The following is a 27,668-nucleotide window of genomic DNA, read 5'->3' as shown; positions in this document are numbered from 1 at the left end:
AATTACAGTTACTAAACTTTCTAAATCAATCGATAATAATCAATTAACATTTATTAAGCACCACCAGGCATTGGCAAAAGTGCCAAGAGGATCCCTGCCCTTGAGGAGCTTATAAACTAATGTGAAAGACAAACATATATAAACACTACAAACATATATATAATAAGCTTTATGTAGAATGAGGGGGAAATAATTAGCAGAGAGAAAGCACTAGAATTAAGAGAGAGAAGAATTATGAAGAAAAAAGGTGGAAAACCTCAAGATAGCCCTAAACTTTAATTCCTTGCTAAGAAAGTTATCTGTGTAACAGCTAACACCAATTAATTTCATGTGTCTAATATCAACAAATTAGTCTGATATAGACAACATGTCTATAACTGAAGATAAAATGTTAAGGTTACCTTATTGACAAGGGTGACTATGTCGCCTTCTCTGATTGTCAGTTCATCCTCATTCTGTGCTTCATAGGGAAATATGACTTTGCAATAATCCTTGCCTGTTTAAAAAAAAAGTACATTTTTAATAGAGCTATAATCAACTAGCTGCCTCAATATAAAATGTTACCATATACCTAGGAATAAACACCACCTAGAACATAGAACTAATACATGAAAATAGAGGAATGTTATGCAATAAAGCATAAATGAATAATAGTTAAGATTAATACTTTTTCCTTCTCTTCAAGGGCAATTTGAGATTAAGAAATGCTACAAATTACTTAACTTTATAGAACAATGAAGTAAGAAAATAATTCTACATCTCAATGAAATTCTTTTTAACAAATAAATAACATATAACTTGTTAGTAACAAATTCAAACAATTTTGTTCACCAGATTTTCCCATATACCCTTAGATCAACAAGGAGTCTTGTGCCCACATATTTCCAAAGTTCACCTGTTACACAGGAGAACCAATTATATAAATTGATAAAATTAATGTGCAAGAAGAAAACTCTACAGTTTCCTTTAAGAACACTATACTAAGTTGAAATATTTGCATGGACATACATAAATTTTGTTTATATAAATTAGGTAACTAGAAACCTTCAATGATATTGACTAGATGGTCTATAATATGCACAGTTACATACAAAAATATACCAATAGGGGCAGCTAGGTAGACAGATTAATGACCTTAAAGTCAGAAGGACCTGAGATCAAATCCAACCTCAGACAATTGCTAGCTATGTGACCTTGAACAAGTTTTCCCATTTAACCCTACTATCTCAAAAAATAAAATAAAAACAAACAAAAACTATGTATCTATGAGATCACATCTATACACATATTATAGTTAAAATAAGAAACCCTGCCAATTTTTAGATACAATTACCTATTTTCATCTCAGCAACATCTGGCTCCCAGACCAGCTTTCTATCCCTTACACCATACAGCTTCTCCAAACGAAGAAAAACAGCAACTCAAAAATTCTCAAAACTTAAAATACCAAGTGGATTATGTATGAAAATAGTTATGTACACTTTTCATGGGCACAAAAGTTGCAGACAATGAAATCTCTTAGAAGGTATTTAGGCAGAAAGACAGATCACTAGGAGGTCACTTGAGGGAGATTTTATTTAGGATATATAAAAAATGAACAATCCTAAAATTTTCAAATGGTTCTAAACTTTTCTGTATACATACATTAGTTTCTGCATGGTACCTGTAACACAGTTATAAATTATTAACCCTATCCCACAACTCCACTGACTTCAAGGTAATATATACATATCCTTTCCAACAAACAAGGTTACTGAGGGAAATAGAGGTTATATGATTTGCCCAAGGTCACACAACTATTAAGTGTCTGAGGATGGATTTGAATTTAAGCCTTTCTGATTCCAGAGCCTGTGCTCTAACCACTGTACCAGCTAACAGCCTTATTATCATCATTATCTGTCCTATTAATATCAAAATCCTCAAATATTCCCTATTGTACATGTTGCTAAATAAAGGCCTCTTTAAAATTTTATTATGTTATTAAAATTAAACTCTACCACTTCTGAATAATCTATTGTTCCAACTGAAAAAAGTTTTGAAAAACTAAAAATTCATAAGGTAAACTTTCCATGAGAGAAAACTATCATTCACTCATTCAGTTATCCATCCATTATTTCCCTGTTAATTATAATGGTGGTCTATGACCAGCTAATATCAAAATCCCAACCACTAAAAAAAAGTGTTCTATGTAGACCTGGAAAGCATTATTTATAACAAAATAAGTCCCATGGCTTTCAAATAATTCATACTTTTTATGTCATTGAGACATTCTGAATCAGACTATGTGGTTGTGTGATCATTTTAGAGCACTGATACATCAATGATAAAAAAAATACTGGGAACTCCACAAAGCCTATGCCTAATCTCAGCAATTAAATAAATTAATAAAGGAAGTCCAGGTGCAAAAATTGTTCTGATAGCTTATCTGAAGAATTATTAAACCAAAGTAGTAAATATTATCACTTCAGTCATTTTTAGTGATGTTCGACTCTTCATGGCCCCTTTTGGGTTTTCTTGATAGAGTTTTCACGAATAGTTTGCCATTTCTTTCTCCAGCTCATTTTTCAAGTGAGTGAACTAAGACTTGCTTGGGCTCTCATAGCTAGTACATAAATGTTTAAGGTTGGGTTTGAACTCAGGAAGATGAGTCATATTGACTTCAGGGCCTGATCTGAGCCGCCTAGCTGCCCCAACTAATCTGTACAGATTTTTGTTAAAAGGGATCCTTCCAGGTAAGGAAACACCTTATGTCTTCTATCACAGACCAGCAACTTCTCTGCAACTTATAGTTTTGGTGAGTTATTAAGAGCTTAAAGAAGTTAAGCGACTTGCCTAGAATCAAACAGCCAGTTTGGGTCAAGGGCAGGACATGAACCTAGTTCTTCTGGCTCCCAGATCAGCTTTCTATCCCTTACCACCATACAGCTTTTCCAAAGGAAACACACAGAGACTAAATGACTTGCTCAAAGTCACAGAATTAGTGGCAGAACAAGGACTAAAACAGAAGTGTCCTAAATCCTGGACCAGTATATTTTCCTATTACAACATACCATATTTCTGTCTGTAAGATTATCTTCCAAGTAAATTTCTAGACAAAGAATGATCCAGGAGGGACATTAGTGCTTCTGCAATTATCAGTCTCTACTAATGAGAAGCCTGGCACTTTGCCTAATATGTGTGTATGCATGTATCTCAAAGGAATCATAAATTTAGAACTAGAAAGAACTTCAGACATCATCTAATCTAATTACTTCATCTTAGATGAGGAATTTACAAAGGCCCAGAAAAATTAAATGCCTTCCCCAATATCACACAACTATGAAGTAAAGTTGGGATACATTAAATTGTAGAAGAGGATATTATGTAATATGTCCCTATGTACATCTATAAATACAAACATGCACATATATCACAATTTCCTCATTGCTTGCCATTTAACAATTTCTAAGAACTTCACAATAGCAAATGACTCCCCTTCCTTTCCAGCACTAGTTCCCTCATCTTCCCTCCTCTTCATCTCAAAATGTTCTCTGCCTTCAAATGTCTATCTTCTTTTGTTCCTTCTTTCTTTTCCAAAGATGACCCCTCTGACCTCTACTTTTTCAGGGATCCCTTTAATAAAAACTTGCTCAAGTCTCCAATTTTCCTTGAGCCCATATTGTCTCCTTGAGTGACTCTCATATCAGCCAAATTTCTTAGGAGAATCATTTGGGATGGTAGATATAAAAAGCTGGAAGGGGTAGTGAAAGCTACCTAACATAATCCCTTTCTTTTCCAGATGTGGAAAAGGTCAAACATGCTGGTTGTTTGGTTACTGTCCTTTGATCATGAAGAGAACCAAAACACCTATGTTGAAGGCAAGGTACAGTATGTCCTTCTGGATGATCACATCAATTCAGGCTTGGAAGGTTCCACCACAGATATAGCACAGTCTATATGAACATTTGGAGTGGAGACGTCTCTATATTTGTACATCTCATGTTTCTTTTGAGTTACTGCAATTCTGCTTTGCATAATGCTTTCTTTGATAAAGGCACACCATGCCAGGCAGTCCTAAGCCTGTGTCTCCCATGTCTCACAAAGAATTATAAAGTTCTTTAGAGAGACCTTGAGAATATCTTTGTATCACTTCATGTGACTTCCATGTGAGCATTTGTCACATATGAATTCTCTGTAAAATAGTCTTTTAGACAAGTGTACATCTGACATTGGAACAACTACACTTTCAGTTGTAGTGTTTGAATGTATGACAGTTCAGGTTGCCTTATCCTACCAGGTGATCTTCAGAAACGTCCTAAAATAATTCAGCCAGAAGCAATTCAGTTTCTCGGCATGGCACTAGTATACTGTCCAGGTTTCACAGGCATATAACAAAGAGCACAATCCTTTGTGGACCTTCAGTTTGATAGGTAGTCTAATACCTCTTCTCTCCCATACTTTCCTTCGGAACCTCTTAAACACTGAGCGAGCTCTGGCAATGAGTTGTAGGTGAGTATCCTTGAAAAGTATACTGTCAAGGGAAGTGAACCCATCCACAGCATTCACAATTTCTCCATTTGCTATAACCAATGGTTCTACATATGGATGGTGTGATGCTGGCTGATAGTGAACTTCTGTTTTCTGGGTATTAGGCCAAAATTAGCACAAATAGCAGACAATCAATTCATATTCTGTTGCAGCTCAGCCTCAGAGGCTGCACTGAATACACGATCATCTGAAAACAAAAAACATGTCGCCTTTTCAAGCTAAATAATTTACCATTGGTGTAGTAGATGACCTTGATGCCATGTCTTTACAGCATCACAGAAAGCATTACACTAAAAAAAAAGCACATGGGAGCAAGCACTGCCCTGCTTCACCCCACTGGACACTGGGAAAATTTGGGAGCATCATTCATTATCCATGTGTGTACATTAACCTGTACACACATGTTATCATGAAATCGATATATAATACTGACGAATTTCTCTGCGCAACCAAATTTCAACATAATCTTCCTCAAGTCCTCATGATTGACAGTATTGAAGGCCTCTGTCGATCTGACAAATACTGTATAAAGACCTCTATTGTGCTCTTGGCATCTCTCCTGGCAACCCTTGCGGTGGTCAGACAGTAAATGTCATATAGACTGTTCTTAGGCAATTTCTAAAGCCACATTGGTTCTTGGTGAAGGATCAATGACTAAAAAAAAGAGACAAAGGTAGGTAGTACAGTGAATAGAGCACCAGCCCTGATGTCAGGAGACTTGAGTTCAAATCCATTCTCAGGCTCTAGATATTTAATAGCTGTGTGATCTTGGGCAAGTCACTTAAACCCATTACCTCATAAAAATCAAAGAAGAGAAAAAGAGAAACAACTCCTTTCACCGTGATTGTCACAGGACAAGCTTATTTCATTTTCTTTTCTAGAAATGAGAAATGAACTTGAACTTTTGGGGGATAACTTCCTCTTACCACATAGCCTGAGAGATTCCAGTCAGTCTTTGTATACGCAGTGGACAATCTTGCCTTGTAAATCTCAGCTGGAATGGAATCTGCACCAAGTATTTTGCTACTCAAGAGGAACCAAATTCAAACCATCTTCTTTGTTCCGAAGTCCAGCTAGAGAGGGACAGACTTCCACCTGAGGTATATGGTCAGTGGCTTCAGCACTGGCTGATGACAATGTGTTGAGAAATGTTTAGCCCATCTCTCCAGGATTATGTCCTTATCACCAATCAATGTGGCTTCAACAGCACTGAATAGCTTAAATGCACTATAGATCTTTGACCTATAAAAAGCCTTTAGAGAATCATAAAAATGCTTCAAACTTTTAATATTAGCATAAATCTAAATTTCATTTGCCTTCTAATGAACCAAGAATTCTGCATATCTCTAAGTTTTGCTTGTACTTTACTTTTGATGGAGGTGAATGCTGCCTTCTTAGAAACAATTAACTATCCAGCTGATAAAACCCTGCGAGTTCTCATTTTTTGTTAAACAGCTTCTGAATTTACCTATCATTTTTTTTAAACAGTCTTGAAGTTTTTAAGTACTCTGGCCCAGATGAGTAAAAATGCTGTTGTACTCACTTTTCTATTCTACTGTTGCCAACTGTGCCTTGGCTCCGTTTTCCCCTCCAAGACAGCAACAAACAGCTCAGGTTTAGAAAAGTGGTCTAATCTATTAAGTCTTTTGGTAGGAATCTTGCCTGGGGGCCACTGCAAATGTTTAATTTGGAGAGAATGAGTCTATGATCAGTTCAGCATTCTGTACTACACATCGTCTTTATTTCTCTCACACTCTTTCTTCTCCTTATAATGATATATAGTCTTTTATTTTTTTAGGTTTACTTTTTTTGTTTTTAGCAAGGCAAATGGGGTTAAGTGGCTTGCCCAAGGCCACACAGCTAGGTCTGAGACCGGATTTGAACCCAGGTACTCCTGACTCCAAGGCCGGTGCTTTATCCACTACGCTACCTAGACGCCCCTATATAGTCTTTTAAATGTCAGTGTTTGCTATGAAGGTACATACATGAAGTTTTAATGTATTTTATTAGTGATAAGGTCATAAGACACACAAGTCTTCAGTAGTGACTGTTGCTGTTGTTCTTTCCAACCCTATTCCTCCCAAGGATCCTCTACCATGTCTCATGATCTATGCCTTCTCTAATGTTAAAGTCATCCAGAATTCCAAGCTTGTTCTCTTGCAGCATAATGATGATGAGGGTCTTCAGGTCTTCATAAAATTTTTCTTTGACCTCATGAAGACATGGAGGATGCATGCACACTGATGACAGTGACTTGGCACTTTCCTTTAAGTGGCAATCCCTTTGTCATAAGCCTTGTTGATTAGTTTTGAGAAAGTTATGGCACTGGCTTCGCAGTGCTCCCTATGACTCAGGCCACTCTAGAAAAACATGTATTCAGTTTTGACTTTGGTTAGCTGCCCTTAATTTGCCAACCTTGCTTCACTTAGGGTTGATAATCAGATGTGATATCTCACAACAAGAGCTATTTATATTTCAGTTCTACCAGACTTTGTATTGTCTATAGGTGTGCCCACATTCCATGGAGCAATGAAGAATGGAATCATCTATGCAAAAAAATTTTGTACACTTTTTTGTGTTTCAACTACAGGGTAGGATCCCCATCTCTTGTAGTAAGTAAGCCAGGGTCAGATGAAGCAAATAATTTTTAGGGTCCCTTTTCCAGGCCCTTCCTCATGCTAAGGGGTAAGTTGTGTGGTCCTTTAAAAAGGCTGGTAAGAGAAGAACATTATTCACACTAACAACAACATAGGGTAATGATCAACTATGATGGACAGCAGCATAATAATCAAAGACAGTTTTATGGGACTTGAGATGGAAAATACCATCTGAGAGGAAACAGTGGAGTTTAAATGACCAAAGCTTATTATCTCCAATTTTTAAAAGCTGTCTTATGTAAATATATAATTATGCTATGTGTAATGTTTTCTTTCTTCCTTTTGGTTCTGATTCTTCTATCACAACAACTTCAATTTTGATCTATGCTTAGTGTGGTTACAAATGTAAAACCTATATCAGATTATTTTCTGTCAGGGAGAGGGAAGGAAGGAAAGAGAAAAAATTATTGATAAAAACTACCATTATATGTAATTGGAAAAACAAATAAAATGTTTATATAATTTTAAGATAAAAAAGGTTGGTAACACACTCAGAGAGCTGCCGAATCTTACTATTGTTTCAGTCCAGTGAAAAGATGACCTAGGCTACCATGTGTTCCTGGTACAGCCTCACCTGTTGCTTTCTCACCTGCCCATTGCCATAGGACTTTGAGGTAAGTAAAAATACTAAAATGGTATGAATAATGTCATTTGATTAGCACACCAATTGGATTTGAATGAGGCAGACTTGGGCAGTCATCAGCCTCACTTTCTCTTCCAGAGTCATCAAAGTACAGTGACAAGACAGAATCAGGACCGGCAATGGCTCAAGTACAGGGTATGACCTTGACATCTTTGATACCTAAAAAGGTAATAAGAGCTCCACAGCACCTGCTTTCACCACCATCATGGCCCATTGGAACCAACTTTTTCCATCTGTCTACTCTGGACAGGCACATGCTTAGGGTAGACAGCACCTTAACTCACAAAGACCCATCACTTAGCTGCAATTTATTTACCTTGTCTGCTGAAACAATTTACCAAGATGTGGCCATAGTGTGTGCTTCATGGCCACAGGTTAGACTCCAAAGTTACAAAGCATTCCTAAAAATGGCTCAGCAGGTGTCATACTAAAGGTACTACTCTCCCTTGAACACCTGTACACCTAAATATGTAAGTAGTAGAGACAGCATTTGAATGTGACACTGTTAGATTAACCTCACTGCATTTTCTAGAATGACACACTCCATTTCCGAACTCAGAACATTTCACTGGCTGTACCCCCTGCCTGGATTTCTCCCTCTCCCTGACTCTGTCTCCTGACTTCCTTCAAGTCCCAACTAAAATTTTACCTCCCACAGGAAACTTTTCCCATTTTCCCTTTATGCTAACATCTTCCTCTGTAGACTAGATCTAATTTCTCCTGTATGTATCTTGTTCATACATACCTATTGACACGTTGCCTCCCCCATTAGACTTTGAATTCCTTGAGAGCAAGGATTACTTTTTTGCCTCTCTTTGTATTCCCAGCACTTTTCACAATGCCTTGAAGATAATAGATGCTTTGTAAATGTTTATTCCATACTATATACAAACACTCATCACCTCCACTTAGATACTACCAACTCAGACTCCTGTTCCAAATCATTATAATCTGACTTTCACCTGCCATTTGAATGGAACTATTCTTTCCAAGGTCCTCATGGTCTAGGCCTTTGTTCTCCTTGATGCCTCTATAGAATCTGACACCAACAACCACCTCCTGATTGAAATTTACTCCTTTCTAGGGCTTCTGTGACACCACATCATCATGGTTTTTCTTCTTCCATTGTGGCTATTCCTTTCTCGCCATCTTTTTCCAGGTAACCTTCCTCCTCTCAACTCTACAACGGACCTTAGTTGATTTCTTTGCCCACCCTACTATGGATATGCTCCTGTATCATCCTCTCTGCTTTGGAATTCTTCAGCATTCTTTGTTTCAAGGGATGACTTTACCAAGAGGAATTGAGTTATAGCAAGAAAAGTAAGGGATGTGGAAAAAAAGAGAGCTATAAAAATGTAAGAGGACATCTTTGGTTTTCTACAGAAATGTCTAAAGCCATATTAATTTGTAATAAACCCTAAGCAGATAAGTAGATTTTTTTCTTAGAAAAAAAAGAAAGTTAAATCAAAATAAGGTATAATGTAGAAATATGTTTTGCATGACTTCATATGTATAATGGGGCATCATATTTATTTCCTTTTCAATGAGTGGGGAGGGTTAAAGGGGAAAGAGAGAATTAAGAACTAAAAATTTAATTTTAAAAATTAAATTTTTTAAAATGCATAATAGAGCCTAGTTATTAAAAACAAATGAATACTACACATCTCTTCATAACAAAATACATTATCTGCACTCTTCAAAAGGTCACAGTGATAACAACATATATATATATATATATATATATATATATATATATATGTATATAAAACCCATTAAACTTTGCAAAGTTCTTTGTCTCATGTGAGCTTCCCAACAGTTCTGTGATATAGGTAGTCTACAGGGATTCTTATGTGCATTTTAGTTATGAAGAAAATGACCTTGAGAGAGGTAAAGTGATCTGCCCATGATCATATGGCTCATTCAGCACCAAAAGGAGGATGTGTACTTAAGTCTTCTTGATTCTACATTCCACATTCTCTCCACTATAACATGCTACCTCCCAAAAGTTAACCATGACATTTGAAACCAGACCATTTAAAGTACTAAAAGTACTAAAACACATCAATAAATAAAGTAGTTCAGGTTTTTCTGATGCTTCAAAATCAGCGCACAAACAAATCTTCATGCTTTCATTTTAAAATCTATTTCCAGACATTCCACAATGCAGAAATTGAAAATCAGCAATGAAATTAAAAAAAATTAAATCAGTGGATCTATTTTTTAACCTAAACAATTAAACCCCACATGTTATGAACAATCCTGAATAAAGAAGTTCTTCATGAGTTTAAGGAGAAATAAGAGAACTGTGGTCCCTCTATACTAGGAGAGAACAACCTCCACTAACAGCCTGAGTCCAGGAGAATGGCTTGAATATCAGAAGACTTGGTTCAGGTCTTTGTTCAATTGTTTATGATGTGATTTTTAGAAAGTAATTTAATTTCTTTATTAACTTCATTTTGTCCATCTGTGAAAGGATGATAATTTTATTTGCCTTGTTTACCTCACAAAGTTACCCTGAGGATCAAATTAAAAATCACACATTTTCTTTCATGAAAATATCAAGTGCTTTTCAAAAAGGAAATTTTATTTGATCATAGGAATTTTGTTTTGGAAGGCTCTCTTTTTTCTGTGAATGCCCTAGGTTCTTGGAATAGAGATCTGCCTCAGTGACATTTATTCATTCATTCATTCATTCATTTATTTATTTGTTTATTTATTTATTTTTGCAATGCAATGGGGTTAAGTGGCTTGCCCAAGGCCACACAGCTAGGAAATTATTAAGTGTCTGAGACCGCATTTGAACCCAGGTACTCTTGACTCCAGGACCGGTGCTTTATCCACTACGCCACCTAGCTGCCCCCTTTGTGACATTTATTTTCACCAAGATGCTTGATACCAACCAATCAACTACCCAGAAACTGCTTCTAAAGACATTCAATCAACTGAAAGGTATTTATAACATATCTAAGGGTGCAAGGTAATGTGCTAAGAGTTGAGAGGAGTAAAAAGATGAAATCATATCTTGCAAATGAGCAGAAGACAAGTACAGAAATAATTAAAATGAAAGACAGTATGTGATGAGACAAAACACTATGCAAGTTCAGAGGAGAAGAGAAATTGCTTTCTAGGCAGCTGTGGAATCATATCATTAGGAAAAGCATCATGGAGGACATAGCAAGTAAATTAGACCTTCAAGGATAGGTAGAGATGCTGGGATGAGAACTCTATGACCAAAGAATATGGCAGCAGGAAAACAAAGAAGAAATTTAGGGGAAGTCTGGAAAGGTCAGTTTGGCTGAATATAGGGCACAATGTAGGGGAAGGTAGATCAGCTTACAGAGGAAGAAATGTTGGAGGCAGATGGTAAAAGGCCTCAGAGGAATGAGGCTGAGGCAAGAGACTAGATGTAAAACACAAATTATGTTAGATATCATACAGAAAAATTATATTAAACTACCCAATCCCATCTGACATCTGTTAACAGGATTCTTAATTTCTTTTGTTTAAATTGATGATAGTCAAGTTTTTTTAGCCTTTTTCTATACTGTGAGCATGCTTTTTTAGTTCTTTCTAAAACGTGTATTATGAGCTGACAGATACTCATGCTTTAAAAATATGAATTTTCAAAAACAAAGAAAAATGACAGAAATGATCCCTCAATTTTCTGAATTTTCCAATTTTATTTTTCAAAGCTACTGTCCTTTGTTCTACTTCTCTACTCCAGAATCAGCAAAAACAGCAGAGATAGGAACTGCCATGAAATGTAGAGTAAGATACAGAAGGAAGTTTCTTAAGAAGAAGGAATATTGGATCTGAAGTTCAAAGACCCTGGATTCAAATATTCTAATTGGGCAACTCTCTTAACCTCTAACTCTTGGAAGTTTCCTTATCTTTAAAATGAGGGACTGCAGAAGATAATCATCACTAAGGTTCCTTCTACCTCTAAATTCTATATCAAGATATCACGGCTCTTGCTCTCCAGCTGCCTCATAACCCTACTCTGAAAGAACAGCTTGGGTTATAAGCTAGGCAATGAAAGAAGTACTCCCAGAAAGTGGCTACAAGAATTGTGGAAGAAGGGGTCTATTAATAGCAGACACCAGAACTGCCAAGGAGATCTGCAGGTTTCTCTTTGCTGGGATTGGTTTGTTGAGTACATTCACCCAGACCTCAGTAGTCATAGCTGTGGGTAGAAGATATGGGAAGTTCCTGATAGAATAAGATAATAGCAACAAAAACATCAGAAAGTTCAATTTTCTTCAAATTCCACTTAGACTTTGACTCCATTCTAATGCCCTGATAGGCAAGTGCAGAGTTCCCCAAATAGTCTAGGTTATCTAAAAACTGTTCCTACTAATGCATTGTTGGTAGAGTTGTGAACTGATCCAACCATTCTGGAGAGCAATTAGGAATTGTACTCAAGGGGCTATAAAATTTGTATATTATTTGATACAATAATACCACTATTACTTCTGTATCCCAAAGAGATCATAATAAAGGGGAAAAGACTCTGATGTACAAAAATATTTATAGTAACTTTTTTGTGGTGACAAAGAATTGGAAATTGAGGGAATCTCCATCAACTGGGGAATGGCTGAACAAGATATGATATTTGTATGTAATGGAATATTATTGTTTGATAAGAAATGATGAGCAGTAGAATTTCAGAAAAGCCTGACTTACACAAACTGATGCTGAATGATTTGAGTAGAACCAGGAGAATATTGTACAAGTAACAGCAACATTGTGTGATGATCAGACTGAGGTCTTCTCAGTAATACACTGGTCAAAGTCAATTCTGAAAAACTTGTGATGGAGAATGTCATTCACAACCAGAGAAAGAACTATAGAAGCTGAATGCAGATCAAACATTCTATTTTTACTTATTAAAATTTGTTTTTAGTTTTTTCATTATCATGGTTTTCCCCTTTTGTTCTGATTCTTCTTTCATGGCATAACTAATATAGAAATACGTGTAACATGATTGTGCATATATAACCTATATTAGATTACTTGCCACCTTGGGACAGGGAAAGGGATAGACAGGAGGAAGAAAAATTTACAAAAATGAATGTTGAAAACTAACCTTACATCTAATTGGAAAAATAATTTAAAAAAAGAACACACATGTTTCCTTGAGAGTATACCCTAGTTTATGCATGGAAGGTTATATAAATTTTAAAAGTCTTTGTTTTGAAAAAAATAATAAAAACTAGTCCTGCTGGATTTATAAATCAAGATACAACATATATTCATTTGACCATTTAGAGGGGAGCATTAGGGGAAACTAAATAAACTCAAACTAAGGATTTTCTAAAATTCTAGGATCAAACAGTCTTTACTAAAGGAATTCTGGAATGAGAAGACCAGGGTATTTACTTTAGTTTAATAAATGTTGTATTGTTTTATTATGCATTATGTGCTAGTTATTATGTATAACTTGTTTATCAGTTCTGTGCTAACAAGTAAATGCAATAGTCAAGCATGTTTATTCACCTCTGAGGAAGAGTTAAGTCTGTTCTAGTCCCAAGATGGGGGCTCACAAATACAAATAAGGTCAAAAAAGAGGAAAGGTTTTGGCTAGGAGGTCGAGAGTCAGGAATTGATCTGACTGAACAAATCCACTAATGAGAACTAATTGGTGATGATCCATGGAGACAGGCAGAGCTGATAGATGAAAGGATGGTAATTTGAGTAACCACAAAGAACAAAGCAATTCCTTAGCACAAAGGCCTAGTGGTTAGGCCATGTGCAAAAAAGATATAATGAGCATGGAAGCCAGATCCCTGTTCTGTCACTCAACAGGATCAGGTGAACAGAGTGGTTGTCATTTCTATCTTGTTTAAAAAAATAAAATAAAATGCATCTTCCCTACTGACTGCAGATAGTCATACATTATATATATATATATATATATATATATATGTGTGTGTGTGTGTGTGTGTGTGTGTATACATATATTCAAGTGTATACATGCATAGATATGAAGGTATGTAAATCTAAATGTGTATAAATGATATCTTCCTATGCACATGTGTATATGTATATACTGTATACAGGAAATAAGATTATATATGTGGTACATACATGTATGTGTATATATGTGGGTGTGAATGTGCCAAAGGCTATAAGTGAGTGGAGTGTGGGTACATAAACATGTCTAAACCCAGGCATCTAGCTTCAAGAATGATCTGATGACTGAAACAGGACATGGATACATCCTACGCACAGGCAAAGCAACCAACATATATTTTAGACCAGATTAGGAAACAAGGTCTAAAGCCTGAATTCAGTGGTAAGTCACAACCCTATTGCTTTACAAAAACAAAAACCAGAAACAAAAAACAAAAACAAAAAAAGAATACCATGACCTGTAGGAAAACATGGGACATATTTGGGAAAGGTTAAACAATTCAATTTGATTAGGGCATTGAAAGAAAGCAGAATAGCCTACAAAATAGGAGGAGGAGTAGCTCAACTCCCTTATTTTACAGATTAGAAAACAGGGGCACACAGAGGTTAAGTGACTTGTCCAGGGTCACTAGTAAGGGACTAGTCCAACCTTTTCACTTTCATATCCAGTGCTCTTAACAACTACATTAAGCTATTTCTTTTTGGTTAAAAGGTGAAAAAAATGTGACAAAGCTGACCTACTTTAATTCTTTCAATTTGTTCTCCTCCTACTCCCCCAGTCACCCCCATTTTATTTTGTTTCTTTCCTTTTTTGCAGGAATCAGAAGTCAATAAGGAGATGATAGGCAGCAAAATTTTAAAAACAAAACAAAACAAGGAGCCCGCCACACTGATATCAACAAGGAACAAAATGTGGCTGATATTTGAAGATTTCTAGACTACTTAGAAATAGAATACATATAAAAAACAACTTGAGAACAATTATAAAGACACATAAGAACTGATGAAAGATAATATTGTATAAAATGAGTAGCAAAGTGTTGAGGGGACCTAAGGAGGGGGGCGGGGCTAATCAGGGAAAGTGCAACACTTTGACACAATAGTCACAAATGATTTGGGAGGCCTGAGACACTTGTGCATAAATTGAGCAGATTTCTACTAAATCACATACTCAGCTGCTTCACTGACTCTGCAAGACTAAAATATTAGTTCAGAAAGATGCTAATTGAGTCTTCTCTTCAAACTATTGTTCTTTTTTGATGAACCATAGGAATCTGCATCATCGTTACAAAATGAAGAAAATTCCAGATGTGGAAAGTAGGAAGAATCCTCAGGGGCATTTCATTATGAATATTTAGACAATTCTCCTCTTGTTTTACAGATTGCAGCAATTTGTTCATAAGTACATATTCCAGATGAATGTCATTATTATAAAGGATTTTTTTTTGAGGGGGGTGGGATGATGTAGGACATCAGAATAAATCCTGATCAGTTGGGTTTCATTTTCACTCAGATGTACAAATTCATATTATCAGTGTTTAAAATCATAACTCTCTAGTCTGAAAGAGATTTCTACACTGCAGCATCCTCAAAAGTCAGACATGGAGTGGCTTCAATCCTGTGTGTTGTTGATCAATGCTGTGATGGTGACTGGCTCTAATCTATCTATATGGTCACCTTTGGTGTCTCTGTGGCTCAGAGGTACAGAACAACAACTAACATCTATAAAGGGTTTTAAGATTTGTAAAGCCCTTTACACATGTTTACCTCCTGTAATCCTCACACCAACCCCTTGAGGTTGGTACCATTATTATCCCCATGTAAAAAATGAGGAAACTGAGGCTGGGACTCGTCACAAAACTTTACATGTCTGGATTAGTACTCAGGTCTTCCTGACTACAAGCCCAAAATTCTATTATGTCAACTTGTTGTCTAATGATATCTTCATCAAAAGATACCTTTATGACTATTCTCAAAGACTTGTGTTGGAAAAAATGCCATCCACATTCAGAGAAAGAACTATGGAATCTGAATGCAGACCAAAGCATAGTATTTTCGCTTTTTAAAAATTAGTTTTATGTTTTTTCTTTCTCATGGGTTTTTTCCTTTTGTTCTGATTCTCCTTTCACAATATGACTAATCTGAAAATATATTTAACAGATTTTATATAAAAGACCTATATCAGATTATCTGCTGCCCTGGGGAGGAGGAAAGAAAAGAAGGGAGGTAAAAAACTATGGAACTCAAAATCTTACAGAAAATGAATGCTGAAAACTATCTTTATAAGGAATTGAAAAAAATAAAATTTAAATTTAAAAAACTATTTACTGATTGCCCCCAGATATAACTAAAAAGTAGTATTTTATACTTTTCAAGGGCTTTCATATTCTTTATTTCAGCTGATCTTTGTTGTAAACAACCTTGTTGAGATGGAGTGTGTGTATGAGGTAAGGGTAGAGGAGGAAAGATAGAGTGAATGGGAGAAGAGGAAGGAGGAGAGGGAGAGAAAGACCAAGGGATATAGAATCATGAGTCTTAAGTAGCTATTTAAGGCAAGGAGAAGCTTTTTGGTGGGTTTGGGGTCCCTTGTGGTACAAGCATATACATGGACCCATAAGGAAGGGAACATCTGAAAATATGAACACATATATTAAAAGCCAAGAGAAGGCTGAAAGTGTATGAAAATGGGCCTGAGATGCAGTAGTCATCTAATTAATATTTGTTAATTTTGTTCAAGGGTAAGAATAAAATTTCCAGTCTCTTCTCCACTCCTCTACCTCTAACCATATTCAAGCATTTAACTAAAAAGTTTCAAATTACCTTTCTGATCAACATTTGATCATGCACTAAGTGTCCTCATCCGAGAGGGTGTCGTGCTCTATGAGCAAGGCAGAATGGGAGCAGTTCAGAGGAAGAGATGTACAAGTTTAAAGAACTCACCCCAGGTGTTCACATGGGCTATTTTTGCCTAACCTGTGTTAGAGCATTCCAAAGTTGTCCTGGTCTGATCGGTCACAGTTGGATACACTGTAATGTGTCTCTAACATAGTGATGTAATTTTGGTCCTCTTTGATAATGAAGGACAAGAACCAATCGACTTGACCAAATATATCCATATAATTTAGGATCTGGGTATTTGAGTATTCGCTAATTCGTGGGTTCTAAACCTGGGGTCTAAGGGCTCTCATGAAATTGGATATGTAAAAAAAAGTTCTTATTTTCTCTAATCTCTAACTGAAATTACAGCCTCTCCTTCAGTTATGAATTCTGAAAATTGGTCAACAGGCTTCAACAGTTGAAGGGGTCTATGATAACAGAAAGGCTAAGAATATTTGCTCTGTTTCAAGGGTATAAATGTCACTCCATTAACACCATAAGTTCCTTGAAGACATCAATTTCAATCCAAGTCTCAGTGCTTCCAAAACTGAATCAGTCAGTGTCAGAACTGGGGAAAAGACCTCAGAGATCATCTAGTGCAAAAAACTTTATTTTACAGGTGAGGAAAATGAATCTCAGAGGAACTGACATGAAGTTTTCACATGTGTACAAGTTGCCTTGTCTCATTCAACAGAATCAAAGTTCTTAGAAAGCAGGACTGTAACACTATTGTCTTTGTTTTATTAGCCAGGGTCTGGCAATTCTTTCTTAATGAATGCTTGTTATTTGGTAAACATGCCTAAATTCACATCATTAATTAGCAACTGAGACAAGATAGATGGGACAAAGGAAAGAGCATTGGCTCTGAAGTCAGAGAGTCTGGGTACACATTCTAAGTTTGACATTTCTGGGCATCTCATTTATCTTCTTGGGTCTCAGTCCTCCTCTTCACTCTTCCCTCCTACCATGTCAGGTCATAGTTGCATTTCAGTCATGTCTGACTCTTCGTGACATCATTTGGGATTTTTTTTGGCAGAAATACCATAGCGGTTTGCCATTACCTTTTCCAGGTCATTGAGAGGTGAGAAAACAAAGGCAAGTTGGGATAAGTAACATGCCCAGGGTCACAGAGCTAGTAAGTGTCTAAGGCCAGATTTGAATACAAGAAGGTATGTCTTCATGACTCCTGGACCAATAGTCTCATTCACTGTGCCAACCAAGCTGCACATTTAATAAATATTTGTAGAATCAAGTGAAAAACTCCTAATGAATGGGATTAAAACAGAGACTTTCCCCATATGCCAAAAGATTTAGGGCTGTGTACCTGACTATGCTTTAGCTTCCAGGAGGCCCATATTGAAAGCTCTCTGGGATAAAGCAACTGGTCTATGTTCCTTTATAAGTCATTTGTTTGCAGGTGTCAAATAATACAAAAGGAAAGAAGGTGTGTTTGTGTGTGTGTGTGTGTCTTTGTGACAGGAGCCTAATTATAAGGTTGTGGAATCAGACTTAATGATTTGTTTACTGACAGCAGACTAATACCCAATATGATCCTTATCCTCTCTTAAAATGCAAAGCACTACTCTTGAGCAATCCTGTTAATCAAGTTTGACTGGCCAAAATATTTTTGGTTCCATTTGCTTTAGGTATGAATATACCTTTAGGTTTTATATGCCAATTCTCACAGTCAAAGATGTTTCCAAGCAGCCTTTCTGAGAGTTCTAATTACTTACAATATTTTAACACTGTATTTGTATGTTTCATATAATGAATGAAGGATAAATAGGTAAACTCTTAAAACAAATAAGTTGTTTTTACTGTATTTTCAGATTAAAAGCAGTCTCATTTTTAACTTGGGCTCTAATCTATTTTCAAAGTCCTTCATGAATCTTTACTCCTGAAAATAGGTCTCACAAAGAAGACATGAGTTCCTGACCAATGTAAGGACCAATTATGACTTCAAAGAATCAATACTACCCATTGCCTGCTACCCATCTCCGAAGAAGTAAATGAAAGACTTTTAGGATAATGGTAAATTTATATTGGCTCATTATGATTATTTATATCAAGGCTTGTATTTTTCTTTTTTTCCTCACCTATTGGAGGTGAGATTTAGGAGAGAATTTGGAGATTTAGAGATAATGTGAACAAAAAAAAAAAAGAAAAAAAAAGGTCACTGAAACAATTATACCAAAAAAAGTAGAAGGAAAGAGACAAGTAGAACAACTTTGAAATGTTGAGCTTATTCCTTTTTTTTTGAAGCAAGTTGTATAGAGAAGCACAGTGTCACATGGTATCCTTTCTATGGTCTCTTTTGTAAAAGGAAATGTCCATACTGCATGCGTGGTTGTTAAGTTTAAAATAATAAAAATAATTTTTAAAAAGCCATGAATTATATGACCAGAAAGGATAATGACCATTGTTGGAAGGGTTGTGGGAAATCTGGGACACTATTACATTGTTGGTGGAGCTGTGAACTCATCCAACCTTTCTGGAAAAAAATTTGGAACTATGCCCAAAGGGCAACAAAAATGTGCATACCCTTTCATCCAGCAATACCACTACTGCATCTATACCCTGAAGAGATGATGAAAAAGGGTAAATACATTACTTGTACAAAAATATTCATAGCAGCCCTGTTTTTGGTGGCAAAGAATTGGAAATCAAGTAAATGTCCTTCAACTGGGGAACGGCTTAGCAAACTGTGGTATATGTATGTCATGGAACACTACTGTTCTATTAGAAACCAGGAGGGATGGGAATTCAGGGAAGTCTGGAGGGATTTGCAAGAACTGATGCTGAGTGAGATGAGCAGAACCAGAAAAACATTGTATACCCTAACAGCAACATGGGGATGATAATCAACCTTGATGGACTCGCTCATTCCATCAGTGCAACAATCAGGGATAATTTGGGGCTGCATGCAATGGAAAATACCATCTGTAACCAGAAACAACTGTGAAGTTTGAAAAAAGACCAAGGACTATTACCTTAAATTTAGAAAAAAAAAAAAAAGACTGATATCTTATTGTCTGATCTTGCTATCTCTTATACTTTATGTTTCTTCCTTAATATGATTTCTCTCTCACCACACTCAATTTGGATCAAATGTATACCATGGAAACAATGTAAAGATTGACAAATTGCCTTCTGTGTGGGGGGTGGGAGGAGGGAAGTAAGATTAGAGGAAAAAATGTAAAACTCAAAATAAATAAAATCTTTAATTAAAGAAAAAAAAGTAGGGGCAGCTAGGTGGCACAGTTGGGGCAACTAGGTGGTGCAGTGGAAAGAGCACCAGTCCTGGAGTCAGGAGTACCTGGGTTCAAATCTGGTCTCAGACACTTAATAATTACCTAGCTGTGTGGTCTTGGGCAAGCCACTTAACCCCATTTGCCTTGCAAAAGCCTAAAAATAAAGGAAAAAATAAAAGAAAAAAGCCATGAATTACAAAATTTCAGAAGATGTGCAGTCTCCTATAAGAACCTGTAATGTACAGGATCAGAAAAATATGCTTCTAAGTCAGTGTGTCTGTTTCTAAACATGAATTCAACAAAAAAGAAAATATAGTTGTTCTCAAAGATGTTACCTCAATGTGCCAGGTCTTTGGAGAATCATAAGGATGAGTAAGAAATTTTTCTAAAAGATTTTATTCAAAGAATAAGGAAATAGAACAACATTCACAAATAAGTACAATATATAGCAAATATGATATGTGGCATAAGAGAAGTATAAAGTGTTATGGATAATATTGGTACAGTGATTTTGCATGTGTGTTCGAGGGACAAGGAAATAAATAGGATTTCATCACTAACATAGCATTTGAAATAAACCTTAAAGAAGAGAGAAGGGTCTCTATCTATAGGCAGAGTTGGTCCTCTAACTGTTCCCCTCTCCTCTCCTGTCTGTCTGTCTGTCTGTCTCTCTTTGTTCATCCTTGAAAATGTCATCAAGAAAAAGCAATTCCATACATTCAAAGAGGTTTAGCAGCCTTAAGGTATAAAGGGACTAAATATGAAAACTTACTCTTTGTTCTGTTTTCCATTTCTATTTTTGCTGGCTCCTGAGTTGCTGCTGTTGGAGGTAACTTCTTCCCAACCGTCTGAAACAGACAGAAAAATTTATTTAATAAAACTAACTCAATTAACCCAGAAAATGACAACAGGATTATGAATTAAATAAAAATAGTAAAAATTCCTAATTCTTAATATAAATTTTAAAATTACTATTTGACACATTATATACCAATTTCTGAATTATAATGACAAAGAACTGAGCAAGAACCTAAATTTTAAAATAAATGATATCTCATATTGGTATTTGAGATTATTTATTCCTTTTCTTCTTCAATATACATTATTAATACTAACTGCCCAGCTAAATAAACCATTTGAGAGGAAATGGGTACAATTTCATATCTAAAATGAATTAAAGATTAATTTTTTTATTTAAAAGAGTTAAACCGGTATTAAATTCTCAACTCCTAAATTGTTACTTTGATTCCATTTCACTATCTTTTTTTAAGTTAGATTATGATTTTTGATAATGTAAAATAGTAGTCAAACTCAATAGGCAGTTGCATATTGAAAACCAATCAATCAATAATAATTTGTTAAGTTCCTACTATGTTCAACAGGCAGCTTTGTGTAGTCTGGAATCAGGAAGATCTGAGTTTGACTATAGCCCCAGACACTTACTAGCTGTGTGACCCTGGACAAGTCACTTAACACTGCCTCAATTAACTAATCTGTAGAATGAACTGGAGAAGGAAATGACCAACCACTTCCCTATCTTTGCCAAGAAACCCCAAATGAGGTCACAGTGAGGGGAAAATGACTGAAATGATGCAATAGCAGTAACAGTATGATCCAGGCACTATGTTGATCTGTATTTTTATTTTATTTTGTTAAACATTTCTTACATTTTAATCTGGTTCAGTATGTACTGCAAGAGATTAGAGGACTTCCAGTGAGGAAACTCCCTTTAGGAATGTAAATTAGTATTAATTCATAAAATTTAGACAGGGAGCTGCCTAAAACCCTGATCAATTAAGGAATTTGCCCAACCTATAGTATCAGAGGCAGTATTTGAACATGTCTTTCTGACTGAAGCTTGTTCTCTATCCACTATGCTCCAGAGTCTCTTCACATCTCTAATTACTATATTATATAAAAATATGTTGGCTTATTTTGAGTTAATTTTCCTTTTTAAATTTAAAAGTTAATTCTTTTATTACCAATTGTTACTGTTACAAAGAATGCTAAATACTAAATAGTTCCTTGCCAAAGAATGCTGCTATGCAAACAGGTTTATTTTATTCATAAAAATGAAGACAGGAAAGTGAGGGCCTTTTTGTGGCTACCAACTTTTTACCAAGATTCTTACTTAATTTCCAACCACAGTTTCTATGGATACAAGGGAGATAGTATAATAACACTCACAGCCTACACCAAAAGCTCAGCCAGCAAGTGATAAATCTTCTCACTAGCTGTATAAAAATCTCTGCACAAAGAAAACCCAGGAATGAAGGAAGAGAGGAAACAAAATTAATGTGTCACTCATGAAACCAGGACCAGAGTTTTTAAATGATAATGATTTGTAACCCCATTTTAAATCAGAAAAATGTCCTTGTCCTCTAAGGGTAAAAACGGACATTAAATCTGAATAAATTATAGAAAGTAGGTAATTCAAATTTTCAACCTTTCATGAATTTTTAAAAATACTTTACCAACTATCCCATACATTTTACATGGTGACATTTTGATTTGGGGCTAGGAGGCTTTCTGAGTTTGAGTTTAAAAAAAAATGAAACAGGGGTAGCTAAGTGGCGTAGTGGATAAAGCACCAGCCCTGGAGTCAGGAGTTCCTGAGTTCAAATACGGTCTCAGACACTTAATAATTACCTAGCCATGTGGCCTTGGGCAAGCCACTTAACCCCGTTTGCCTTGCAAAAATCTAAAAAAAAAAACAAAACCCCACTAACTTCTACCCCTGCAAGTACTACTGAATTCTACCCTTAACCACTACTGAAAAAATATACTAAAATCCTTATCTAGTTCTGGAGTGGTGTGAGAAGAAAGATTTTGATCTAAGTTTGTCAGAAGGTTAAATCTAGAAAAAGGCTGGCCTTAGGGTCATCTTATAAAATATTATCTGCAAGAGAATCCTTGAAAGTTCCATTTTGTTCTAACAGCATAAGTGTTATTGTGACTAAAAAAACCTACATGTTTCTAGCCCTAATTCATCAGGCAGAGTAAAAGCAAAGGCAAAAATATAATATTAAATTGTGCAGCCATTATCTGGCCCTCAAGGAATGATTTTTTAATTTAAATTTAAATTTGCAATGCTTTGGGCTCTTATCTGCCAGCTGATCTTAAAAGAATAAATTCTCAGATTATACTTTTTGTATGATTTTTCTGCAATTCAATTCAGAAGTATTTAATAATAAGAATTTACTTTGATCTGTGCTCCAAAGAGAGCAAATAAAAGGGGAATGTGCTCCAAAGAGAGCAAATAAAAGGGGAAAGGAGCTAATTATACAAAAATATTTAGAGTAGCTCTTTTTGTTGTTGCAAAGAATTGAAAATGATGAAATGCCTGTCAACTGAGGAATAGTTGAGCAAGTTGTAATATATGATTGCTAAGGAATATTATTGTATTATAAGAAATTAGGAGAATGGTTTCAGAATCTTGGAAGAAATATATGAATTGATGCAAAGTAAAGTGAGCAGAATCAAGAAATCATCGTATATACTAACAGCAATATTGTAATGATGATCAACTGTAAAAGACTTAGCTACTCTGATCAATTCAATGATACAGGATAATTAGGAAGAACTCATGAGAAAAATGCTATCCATCCATCTCCAGAAAGAAATGATGAACTCTTGAGAACAAATTGAAATTTAATTTTCTATCTTTATTTTTCTTGCTTGTTTTTGTAATAAGGCTAATATGGAAATGTTTTGCATAATTACGTAAGTATAATCAACTTCATACTGCATAATTTCTCATTCAGTAGGGGAGGGTCTAGAGGAAGGGAGAAGACTTGGAACTCATTTTTTTTAAGTTAAAAATAAATAAATATTAACAAAAGAACTTCCTATGCACAGTGTAGGGGTTAGGTGCATACAAAGGTAAGATAAATAGACACTTTTGTCCTGGAAGAGCATACCATCTTTTAGCAGTTTGTGCTTCTATGAAGACAAAATAAGGTTTTTTTACATTAAAGATATCTCAGCTCATTAATCTAACAAAATAAGGGACCCTTAAGATATGTTTACCATGTTCACACACTTCTCCTGAGAAATACATAAAAGTTCAAGTTTTAAACCACTGCTTCATACCCTTTTTTTTTAGATTTTTTTTCCAAGGCAATGGGGTTAAGTGGCTTGCCCAAGGCCACACGGCTAGGTAATTATTAAGTGTCTGAGGTCGGATTTGAACCCAGGTATTCCTGACTCCAAGGTCGGTGCTCTATTCACTGCGCCACCTAGCCGCTCCTGCTGCTTCATATCTTACTTCACCTCGAATGTGAGGGCACAGACAGTGAAACACAAAGATTTACACCTGAACATCTTTAATCTCCACCTCTTCTATGACTCCTTTCCATCTGTACACTAAGCACTGGCCCCCACTAAAAAAAAAAAAAAACAAAAAAACACATTGTCTTGTCTCTCCAAAATATTTTGGGGTATTATACGTCTACACCTGTTTCCACTTTCTCCATATTTATTTTCTCAGTTTCTGGCAAAACTGAAACCTCTCATTACCTGTTTCTGAATAAGCACTTTCTCAGAAAATCAGGGATGAATTCCTAATTCAATTATCTTTTCTTCAATTCTTATCCTCAACTTTTGCAGCAGCTGACATTTCTGATAAATTTTGTTTTGGATAATTGTTTCATCGTTGACTTTAGAGACACCAATCATTCCTATCTTTCTAACTGATTCTCCTTTTCCAGCACTGGCTTTTCAGCCTCTTCAATTTTTAAAGTGGCTTCCCACCCCCAAGTTATGTCCCAGCCCCTTCCTCTCCTCTCCTCTCCTCTCTATTAAACCTCAATTTGGCGATTTCATTCATCACCAAGACTTTAACACAGGTAGCTGCCAATTCCCCATTGCTAGCCCTTGGCTCTTCTACAAGCTCTATTTGGGATCTAGTGTCTACAGGACACCCTCTAACTTTGCTTCCTATCAATTTCCCAATCTTAATGTGTAAAAATGAGTTTATTGTTTTCTTCCCCCAATCTGCTTTCTCTGATGTCGTATTACCATTTATTGCAATCCCATATCTCATTTAGTCCATCTGTTAGGTTCACAACTTTATTTTATCTTGACTCTTCTGGTTTCTTCACAATTAAAATAAATCAGTATGCAATCCTACCAGTTCTTCTTTCATAACCTCTCTGGCATTCATCCCCTCCCTCTTTGCTTTCATTGTCACCACCCTAATACAAGACTGGACTTGCTAATGGCCTCCTAAAAGGTCCCACTTCCACTCTTGCTCTTCCCAGCATCATTATTTATACACCTCAGTCAGTCATAGGGATGTCTGTTCAAAACTCTTAAATAACAACAACTCACATTTACATGGCCCAGGTATGTCTACAATGGGCTAATATTATAAGTAAGTAGTACAAGGATTACTAGCTTCAGTTTTACAAAGGAAATTGAAAATCTGGGAGATGATCACACAACCACTAAGCAGCAAAAATGGGACCCCAATCCAGATTTCCTATCCCCAAATCTATTTCTCTGATAAAATTCAAATTTCTGAGTTATTAATGTTACTGTGTATCATGATTCCCTTTTAAATTTCCATGTTTTATGTCTAAGGAGAAACAGAGGTGTCCACATATTATGAAACTAACTTGCTATCATATTTCTATACTTGTATACCCTGAATGGTGGAGAACTCACTACCACTGAAACAGTCTATTCCATTTGTTGTTCTCTAGGAAGAAAATGATCTCTCTCAATGCTCACCTCTTTTGTTATTAGTTGTTTTTTAGTCATGTCCCAGTTCTACCTGACCCCATGGACATTATCCATGGGGTCTTGTTGGTAAAGATATAGGAGTGGTTTGCCATTCCCTTCTCCAGTTCATTTTACAGATGAGAAAACTGAGGCAAACAGGATTAAGTGACTTGCCCAGGGTCACACAGTCCAAGGTCTAAGACTTTATTTGAACTCATGAAAATGAATCTTTTTGACTCCGGGCCTGGTGCTCTGTGTATCATGGCCCATCTAACTACCCCTCACCTCTATAGCACAACTCAAATGTTAGATCCTCTAGTAAGCTTTTACTAGCATCTCCTAGTTGGTTATGACCTTGCCCTATTTAGATTTCCCCTAATATTTATTTACATCTCTGATGTACTTGTGAATTATACTGCATTATTTGTTCTGATTCTTCTTTCACATTGTGATTAATATGGAAATATGTTTAACATAGTTGTACATGTATGACCAATATTAGATTATTTGCTGTCAAGGAGAGGGGGGAGGGAAGGGAGGAAGAAAAATGTGGAACTCAAAACCTTACAAAAAAGATGAATGTTGGGGGGGCAGCCAGGTGGCACAGTGGATACAGCACCAGCCCGGAAGTCAGGAGGACCCGAGTTCAAAGCCACAGACACTTAATGGGCTGCCCTCAGTGGTAGTGAGTTCCCTCCCATTCAAGGTATTCAAGCAGAAAGAAGCAAGACAATCACTTGCCAACAACTATAGAATCATGTTATACAGAATATACTTTTTTGGGTACATGTTAGGCCTGTTGACCCCTGGCATGCTAACTCTAAAATTTGTATTTCTGTAATAATTGTACACTTTTGTCTCTCTCCATAGACATAAAACATGGACATTTGAAAGCAATATATATTTAAATCCAGCCTCAGACTTTAATAATTACCTAGCTGTGTGACCTTGGCTAAGTTACTTAACCCCATTGTCTTATCAACCCCCCCAAAAAAATATAAAATAAAATAAAAGCAAATACATACCTATCTTCTGTCATCACTCAGATAGTACTACATAGACTGTTCAATGATTGTTCAACAGTGAATAAATATGAACCAAAAAAATCTGGGGAAAATGTTACTCTGATAAAAAACCACTTGCCCTTAGTTCTATTAATAGCTAATATTCATAGTTTTCATAATAGCCAATTACAATAGCTAACATTTTTCACCTACTATGTGATCCTAGGTCTGGGTACTTTACAATTACATCTCATCTGATCTTCACAACTTTGTAATCCCTGTTTTACAGAAGAGGAAACTGAAGGTAACAGAGGTTAAGTGACTGGCCCAGGGTCATGCAGCAGGGTTTACAGAGGACTTTCTTCACAAGACCTCTTTGAAGCAGGTACTTCAAGTGTTATTGGTCCTAGAAGCAACATGTTGCAGTGGATAGAAAACCAGCCGTGGAGCCAGGAAAATCTATGTCTAGTTCTTCCTCTGATACATCCTGCCAAGCAACCACCATGACCCCACCCCCACCCCACCCCCAAACAACTTTTTTTTAAAAGTTTTTGCAAGGCAATGGAGTTAAGTGGGTTGCCCAAGGCCACACAGCTAGGTAATTATTAAGTGTTTGAGGCTAAATTTGAACTCAGGGACTCCTGACTCCAGGGCCGGTGCTCTATCCACTGTGCCACCTAGCTGCCCCAACCCCATACAATTCTTAAAAACTATTTAAATTGCAGAGAGAGTACAGAGAGATCTCTCATTGGGAGTTTTATGTAATTTCTGAGATATCACATTTGACAAATGAATGAACAAACAAATGAAAAGACTTATACCATTTTACAAATATGTTATAAAATGAGTCTCAGAAAGATCACAAACTTATTAGCAAGTACCTGAGGTAGGATCTCTAGCTAAGTCTTCTAAGTCTATACCCAATGTTCTTTTCCCATTTCTACTCAAGGCCAGAAAGTCCTTTATCAACTGTACATCCTGCCTGTCAGGTCTTTCTCAGTGGCAATGGGGAATTAACAAAACTCTACCCATGTCCCATACGCTACACTGCTTCTCCACTCCATCAATCAAT

The 27,668-nt window shown here is 36.1% G+C and overlaps 1 protein-coding gene across 9 annotated transcripts in view; it reads right to left on the bottom strand.

Moving 5' to 3' along the window:
• The window catches only part of SH3KBP1 (SH3 domain containing kinase binding protein 1), a 451,877-nt gene that overhangs the window by 123,145 nt on the left and 301,064 nt on the right, over window positions 1-27,668 (bottom strand). For all 9 annotated transcript variants that reach the window (XM_074214287.1, XM_074214288.1, XM_074214289.1 and 6 more), the window contains 2 exons: window positions 20,641-20,716; window positions 402-496 (listed from right to left, as the gene is read on the bottom strand). In XM_074214287.1, the coding sequence (XP_074070388.1) occupies window positions 402-496; window positions 20,641-20,716 (171 nt within the window). The remainder of the gene's footprint in view (window positions 1-401; window positions 497-20,640; window positions 20,717-27,668) is intronic.

The sequence above is a fragment of the Macrotis lagotis genome, chromosome 1 (assembly GCF_037893015.1).
Source record: "Macrotis lagotis isolate mMagLag1 chromosome 1, bilby.v1.9.chrom.fasta, whole genome shotgun sequence".
In the NCBI taxonomy this organism is placed as follows: Eukaryota; Metazoa; Chordata; class Mammalia; order Peramelemorphia; family Peramelidae; genus Macrotis; species Macrotis lagotis.
Note: the sequence above shows the minus strand (reverse complement) of the source record. Positions and strands in the feature narration are given on the sequence as shown.